Consider the following 8,491-nt stretch of genomic DNA (forward strand, 5'->3'; position numbering starts at 1 on the left):
ACATTACAAACGATAATTAAAGTTAATATAGTAGAAGTTGTGCAAATGTATATTAGGGTTTTTCTCACTTTAATTATTTGTGTATGTATATATCTATATATAATTGAGATATTTTATGAACATAATGAATAAAATTATATTTGATTTATTTATTTAACAAGTTCAAATTTTAACTTAAATTTAACTTATTTGTTTCATAAATTAAATTTATTAAACTAAATAATTGGTCGTAATTGGAAAGGATAAAATGTCCAAAACTAAATTACAAAGTTATGAGAGAGGGAAGGGTATTAATGTCATTTCAATCTCACTGATATTCCAATCACCATTTCTTCCAACTTCATTTTTCTCTCTTGTCAAGAATCTCGAGTCTCAAACAAAAAGGGTAACTTCACGAATCGACCACTCTACAAAATCATCGATTCAATACTGTAAGTAATTCCAGCTTAACATCTTTAATTTTCTTACCCTTTTCCTTCTTCTTCTTTACTTTTTATTGTAAATTATTTTAGTTATTATCATCAATTATTTCCTGAGCTATGTTTTGTTGGAAAATCTGTTCAATTGCATTATAAATAACGTTACATGATAAATTTCTATTTATTTTTAAATTGGGGATACAGTTTTTGTTGCACGTTTTCATAAATTATTGCTTTGAGTAGCAGAGCAAATTTCTTAAACTTTCTGTTGTGTTTTTGAGACGAAGGTTGATGAAATTTTTGTTCAATTGACCTGACAAGTTGAAAAGGAACATGTCCTTTTGGAACTCTTGAGGTTAATTTCAGTATAAATCAAATTTAGTGTAATTGTTTTGCTTCTTTTTAGGCCAATTTGATTAAGCCTTTTTCTTTCAAAAAAGTGATTATTTTGATAAATAAGCCACTTCTGACACTTGCACATATGTTTGGTTGGGATTTTAAAAAGAGCGGTAGCTCCCAATTCCGCTTTTTTGAGAAGCTATATTTTGTAGCTTCTCAAAAAAATCACTATGTAGAATCACATTTTTAAAAGCCTAAAGAAAAGGGCCTGTAAAAGGAGCGTAAGATAGTATCTCTATTAAAATCATTCCTGAACTGCAGGCCTTATTGTTGTTGTGAGTTGTGGCTAAGGATGGCAAATTGGCAATATTACCCGAACCTGTGGGTGCCCACCTGAAACTAGCCTGAACTAGACGAGGAAAACCTGTTTTGACTGGGTCCGGGTCTATTTTTTCAACCTCCTTCAGGTTTGGTATTAGTGATACCCGCTCCGAACCCACCCCACTTACTTATATATATATAGATGTGAAGTTAGAGTTATATATATAAGGGTTTTATGAAACTACCCTTATATGTGTTCGGGTTGGAGAAACCCGAAACCCGACTAGGCGGGGATGAAATTCATTTTTTCAACCTCAACGGTTTCGGGTTACACAACCCAATCTATTGCCTTTCCTAGTTGTGACTGATAGTTTACTGTTATTACTGATGCTCTGTGGAAATGGCTTTTCTTCTGCAGAAACTTTATTGCGCATTGTCCGCCCTTTGAAATCTGGTTGGAGGATTAAGGTGTAGTTATAGGTAGAGGAGGATGGCTTGTAAGGGTTTCTGGGAGTGCCTTCTGAAGCTTTTTAACTTCTTAGTGACCCTTGCTGGTCTTACCATGGTGGGCTATGGGATCTATCTACTGGTCGAATACAAAAATGTTTCGGATAACACTCTGACAATTCCTACCGATGATCAAACATTAGTTCAACTTGGCCGACCAATGCTTATGGCTGTGTCCCCATCGGATAGTATTTTTAATGATCTGCCCAAGGCTTGGTATGAATTTTGATCTCCTGCAATTTTTTGTGGCATACCAATTGAGTAATATTTACTGGTTAGTTGCAGACAAAGTAAGGAAACTATATGCTTTTGTTTTGGTTATGTTTTGCTGCTGCAACAGTTTGCTAAGTGTTTAAGTAATTTATGTTAACATAGGCCTGTTGCTTCCTGTGGGTGGTGTTGTATCTCTAAGATAAAAGTCCAAAGTTAAGGCATGTTTTAGTGAAAAAAGAAACTCATTTCAATTTACTTAGAGAAATAATGGGTAAAATGCAACTGAGACTTTCTGTTAGAGGTACTGAGATCTTAGGAATCAAACCATTTAAATTTGCCTTAGTGACATGGCCTATATCTTAAGGTTTCTATTTTGTCAAGTTCAGTGAGAGCTGCTGTGTTGAGCTTTTAGAAAGCCTTACTAGTATATTGTGGTTGCATAACACGGGGCTAACCTTTCATTATTTGATGTAATTGATGCTTATTTATTGTTGTTGCTCATGTTACTTCAAACAAACTTGCTATATCCACTTTCTAGATCGTTACACAAGATAATAATATGAAATAACCTTTATTTCTTCCACATGTGATTTTTAGATGTACTGGTGACATTTATGTATTTGTGTGAGAAAGACCTACTAATAATGAAAGACCACATGTAGTATTTTGTCCTTGATAATTGTCATAAACCATCTCTCCAAAAGCTTAAGTTCATAGATAGAAGCACATGAATGGTTTAATATGCTCTATTGCTCTCTCACTCAAGAGTTCTATGGGCATGAAGCATGGACACTACACAGGCCAGTGTTGAAATTCAATTTTTTTTGTTTTGTTAGAGGAATGGAGGCAGGATGGATGAAACTCTAGAACATTTGGTCATAGAGGCTCTAATATCATGTCTTGAACCAACTCTACCAAAAGCTTAAGCTGTTAGGTGAAGGCACACTACACATGCATGGTTTTATTATATAGCATTAGTTTCTGTCTGCATTCTCCCTGGTTGAATTATTGTCACATAAACATTTTACTTTTATCAAAGGAACTTGACAAAGCTCAAATAACATTGGGTTTGGACCGTCTTATACTGATTGTGGATTACTGTATTCTTTGTTTTGCAGGTTTATTTTCGTATTTATTGGGGTTGGTGCAATTCTCTTTGTCGTTTCTTGTTTTGGTTGTATTGGAGCTCTGACAAGGAACGGATGCTGCCTGAGCTTTGTATCCTTATACATTGTCTTATTCCATAGCCAAAGATTATAATTTAATGGTGTCAGCCTCATAAGTTTTCCTCTAATATATGAAAACATGAAAAGGAGCATCTCCCTCCTAATGTTTGTGTATAACTGTGTGCATGTATTAACTTGAAAGGAATTATTATTAGTTTCCTTAAGGCAATAAAGTATGCAGTTTTGGTGGTATTATTGATCTTGGCAGAGCTGGGATGTGCAGCCTTTATATTTTTTGACAAAAGCTGGAAAGAAGTAAGTTGTTATTGTTAATTTATGGTCTGTAATTCAAGAAGGGGTATTTGTAATCTTATAATTATATTTCTTTCAGGAAATTCCAACGGACAGAACTGGAGATTTTGATATGATATATGGATTTCTTAGAGAGAATTGGAAGATTGTGAAATGGGTTGCTCTTGGAATTGTCATCTTTGAGGTAAGCAAGAATTGGTACGATTTCCATGAAAACATTGTTTTGTGGACATGCATCTGTCCTCGTGCATATTCCCACAGACAATTGTTGCAAGTTAGGAAGCATGGATACGACACTGAGACGCGAACATAATGAGAGGGAAATTTTTTTAAGTTCTATGATACATAATAGAAAATTGGTGAAGTTAACATAAGAGTACTGATCTTAAATTGAAAGAAAAATCATGTTTTAAAGTTAGCATGAGTCGTTGTAAATGTAATCAAATGTGAATATTTATCTACTTATTGTAACATTTCCATCTATAGTAGCGTAAAAAAATCAAAATTAAAATTGTGAAGTACAGTTAGGAGCAGGTGCAAACACTATAGGGTAACAATCACTTTTAAGAAGGATGTCCATAAGTAATACCTCCTTATTTAGGATATGTTTGAATTCTTGATCACGAAATGAAGTTCTTTATTTCCATTTTCATTTTAACAATTATATGGGAGTTAGTTGATTATTATCATTATCACTGTAACAATTACAATGGAACCAATGGTCGATGATATGATTCTGGTTTATTTAGCTTAAGTTATGGATATTTCTTTATCGATTAAAAATGAAGTTATATAGATATAGTACCCTGGGGACTTAAACTATGAAGAAAAAGCAGTTCCGAACTTCTGATATTAATAGATTTAGGAGAAAAAGAAATCTGGAAGAGAAGAGGGAGAGGAACTACTAACAGAGTACAGATAAGGTGAAAGTATGCAAATTTCATAATTCAGCATTAATCAACTTTGTGTTTCAAAAAATTGCAAACGTAGTGGCTGAACCTGTGAGATGCCTTACCAAATCCGCTGGTCTACTGTGATAGGAAAAGACTTCTCATACCTCACCAATCTACAGTTAGAATGCTTACACGTGTATGTGACAGATAATGTGAATGTGATTTTCCCATTGTTATGTTTATGTAATTGCAGGCCCTTCTTTTCTTGTTAGCCCTTATTGTTAGGGCTGCAAATAGGCCAGCAGATTATGATAGTGATGAAGAGTTCCTTAATCCAAGGCAGCAAGCTCGTCAGCCCCTTCTCAACAGACCAGCAGCCCCAGCAACAGGTGTTCCACTTGCCGGTACACTTGATCAGCGTCCAAGCAGAAATGACGCATGGAGCTCACGGATGAGGGAGAAGGTGCGATATTTATTTTCTTTGTATTTGCTTCCATCTATAATTTGTTTAGCAGAGGTTGATTGTCGACGTAACGGTAAGGTTGCTTGCCTTGTGATATGGAGGTTATGGGTTTAAATCCCAGAAACAGTCTCTTCACTTGCAAGGATAAGACTGTGTACATCCATCTCCTCAGACTCCACTAGGTGGGAGCAGGGTTGTTAAAGCGTAGAGTCAACCTTGGAGCGAGAGGGTGAGGCTGGATCGTAGAAGCGGTGGAAGCATAGCTCCACTTAAAATACAAAGTTACATTAAAAAAGACACATATATATGTATATACCTAAAATAATAACATAGATAAGAGCTTAGAAAAGCATAAATAATAAGTTGAATTAACATTATACTGTCAAATCAAAAGTCACACCAAAATAGTAATAAGACTCATAAGTCATAACTCCTAACTCTATACTCTAGACATCTAGTCAAGCAAATTGTTCAAGCCATAATAATAATAGTAATCTTCCTCCATGGCATCTTCATCACCATCATTGTCAAAGTTAGGAATATCCAAATGATCTAAATTAGGATTCTCAATATCTTCTAGAGATGCACCAGCAACATCATTAACATAAGCATCTTGTCCAACTTGAAAAAATTCTTTATCATTTGAAGCATCCATAGAAATGTCATGTTTCCACCCCACGTCATTCCTAATTCCTTTAGTATTATTCGGCCCCTTCCCATTTCCTGGAGCATTAGTGGCAGTTGACATGGTTTGTTAAAAAATAGAGGGAAAAGATAGAAAAGAGAGGGGTGAGGAGCAATAACGTTTTTGGGAAGAAACAGAAAGGTTTTAGGTGAAAGAGAACAACCCTGTTGTTGTGCTATTTAAGAAGAGATAAATGAAGAAGTAGTGCAACATGATTTTTACAAAAATGGGTGAATGAATTTTTGATAAAATGCAGTTTCCCTCATGTGGCAGCAACTTTATAGAAAGAGGTGAATGGTTTCTGAATTTGGGTGGCTAAAGATGTAAGGGTTATATTTTTTAAAAGGGTTGGGCTTAAAATTAAGTTAAAATGGGTTGGGCCAGAACCCGGGTCAAAAGTCAGTGTTGCCCATGGCAGATGGCGGCTGCCAAAATTCAGCCAAAAAGGCGTTGCGGACAGCGTTGCGGGCAAATGGCGGACGTCATCATGGCGGTTGAAAAAAATAAATAAAAAATATAACAATAGGAATAATAAAATAATAAGTACAATAACATAAAGTTTAATAAAAACCATTAAATATTAATGTCTCATAAAGATCACTAAAAAGTAACATAAACAAAAAGTAATCTGGAAAAAAAAATTATTAGAAAAATTAAAAAGAAATAAAATTGAAAAAATAGATGAAGAGATGAGAATACTAGAAAAAAAAGATAAATAAAAATAAGGAAAAAGAAAAGCAATGAAAAAGGACTTAAAAAAACCTATGAATGGTGGTGGTGGTAGCGGCGGCAGCGGCGGCAGAGGCAGCAGTGGCGGAGGCAGCGGCGGCAGTGGAGGTAGAGGAAGAAGTTTTGAGAGAGGGAGGGTTTTAATTTTCAAAAATAGAAAGGCTAGTTTTAGTTTTTAAAAACATGGAATGGGCCCAAAAAAACACATTTGAGCCAAAAAATTTAAAAAAATCTGGCCAGAAACAGAAATGTCCGCCATCCCCGCCATGGCGGCTTTTTTTGACAAAAGGCGGACACGGCCATATGGCGGATTTTTCCAAATGGCTAATGGCGATAGCCCAAAAATCGCCACCGCCATGGCCGCCATTGGGCAACACACCCGGAATTATAGAAGTCAGGTTGAAAGGTTGTCTTCTTCCTCAACTCAAAAAACATGCATCGATTCTACAATTCGACGCTCCAACATGTCGCCCCGCCACTGGTTCGTTTTTCTGGCCGTTTCAAATGGTTTCCACCATGAAAAGCATTGAATAGTACTATTCAATGCTTTGTAGCGCGCTTTTGATAATCTTGGGTGGGAGCCTCGTGCACTAAGCCGCTCTTTTTATGAGTTTTTTTAGGGTCTGATTGCGAGTTTGGTTTTTGGAGGGTAATGGAGGAAAGAGAAAAGCTTGTAAGTCATGAAATACACTTCTGAGATGTCTCTGAAGCCTCCCTCTTCCTTTCTTTCCCCTCCAAAATCCAACTTGCAAACAGACCGTTAGCATTTTGAGGTTTGTCATTTTCCCTCAATTATAGCATTATTTCAGAATTCAGATATAGGGATTTGACGTTAGACACTATGAAGTTTTGCAATCTAGATCCGTATGTTGTCTTCTCAGATGTCCAAAGTTGATTGTTTCAGATTTAACTCATGCCTCTTTGCGTTGACATTTTTAATTAACTGTCTTATAGCTATCCAAAATAGTTTAGGGTGTGTGTTTGGGTTCACAACTTAGTTAAGCATTCATTCAATAAGTTTTTTTGTTTCAAATAAGCTAAAATGAACTTATTTTCATAAGTTTCTACGATAAGCTTATTGAAATGAGCTAAAAAGAACTTATAAGAAGGTAATAAGCTATTCTCCTCAGCCCAAATAAGTTTTCTACAATTTGTTATTTTTTATAAGCTCTCTATAAGCCCCAACAACCTATCCACTAGTGTAGATTTAATATTCATGTAGTTCTGTTCTGAATCATTGTAGATTGTTTCATAAGAGATGATTAGAAAAGTCACATTAATTTTATTCTTGTTATGTTAAATTATTATGACATTTTACATGGCTTTCTGACACAAGCACTTTTCTTTAATCAGTATGGGCTGGATACTTCAGAATTTACATACAACCCATCAGACTCACAAAGATTCCAGCAAGTAAACTCACAGCCAACTGAAGAAAAGAGTCGCTGCACCATCATGTGATTGCTTTTGTGGATTGAATTTCAAAGCATTGTTTATGTGGGGTATTGGGACTATAAAGTTTGTCACAAAAATCCTTTTTTCTTTTGCTTTGTATGTGTACTACTACTTACATTACTGAATCTCTATTACTTTTTACATGGCATGTCAACATCTTCATTTTGTTGTCTGTAGCATTCTGTTGAGTTTATTGTGTCATTGCTTATGTTCTTAGTTTTAAGAGAGTAGAAAATGAAGTCGTGTTAGTAGCTATGACTATGATGTTGTTAGGCTGATAATCCTTGAAGGCAATTGTTTTAACAAATTAAAGAAAAAAACTAAGGATAAGTGCAGAAAAATATAATTCATTCATTACTTGCCCTGCCTAGGGTTCAATACATCCTTAAAATAGAGAAGATGGGTGAAAATATCTACTTGAAAGCAATCTCCACCGTACAATTGGTGACATCAAGTATGCTTGACAACCTGTTTTTTTAAGCATAATTATTTAATGAAATTTGTAATCTTTATGTCAAGTGGGCTTGGTTATCATTCTTGTGGGCCTAGAACTATCCTCTGGCTGAATCCTATCATTGCCCAACCCAACAGAAGCAACCTTGTCCTCAAGGTTGGGTTTATGGATTGACTTGGTTAAAGGCATGGGCCCAATGGAGGCAGGGAGGATTTGGTCTGCAGAAAGAGAAGGGTCACGGTTGGGAGGATTTAAATTTCCATTGGTAGTGGGATACAGCTGTCGCCCACTGGATGCTAGGGAAACCGTGTTCTGCACAGCAGTTGGTAGCAGTCTTGGTTTCTGTGTTGACCCGTTGGATGAGGGAAGAGAGCTGTTTGACTCCTCTTGGGAACCGTTGGATTCAGAGAGAGAAGTGTCCACCTCATTAATAGCTTTTTGTTGGGCTCGACAATTTGAAAAACAAGGAGTTGCCGTGTGGTTTTGTGCAGCAGGGGAAAGACCCACTTTAATGACTTGTCTCTTGAAGGTGGAT

At 35.9% G+C, this 8,491-nt stretch overlaps 1 protein-coding gene across 1 annotated transcript; it reads left to right on the forward strand.

The window, feature by feature from the left end:
- On the forward strand, positions 264-7,770 carry LOC109333260 (tobamovirus multiplication protein 2A-like). Its single transcript, XM_019568650.1, has 7 exons — positions 264-431; positions 1,498-1,802; positions 2,918-3,017; positions 3,200-3,280; positions 3,357-3,461; positions 4,424-4,633; positions 7,401-7,770. The coding sequence occupies exons 2-7, from the start codon at positions 1,570-1,572 to the stop codon at positions 7,506-7,508; spliced, it is 837 nt and encodes a 278-aa protein (XP_019424195.1). The 5' UTR covers positions 264-431; positions 1,498-1,569; the 3' UTR covers positions 7,509-7,770.

This window comes from Lupinus angustifolius, chromosome LG18 (genome assembly GCF_001865875.1).
Source record: "Lupinus angustifolius cultivar Tanjil chromosome LG18, LupAngTanjil_v1.0, whole genome shotgun sequence".
In the NCBI taxonomy this organism is placed as follows: Eukaryota; Viridiplantae; Streptophyta; class Magnoliopsida; order Fabales; family Fabaceae; genus Lupinus; species Lupinus angustifolius.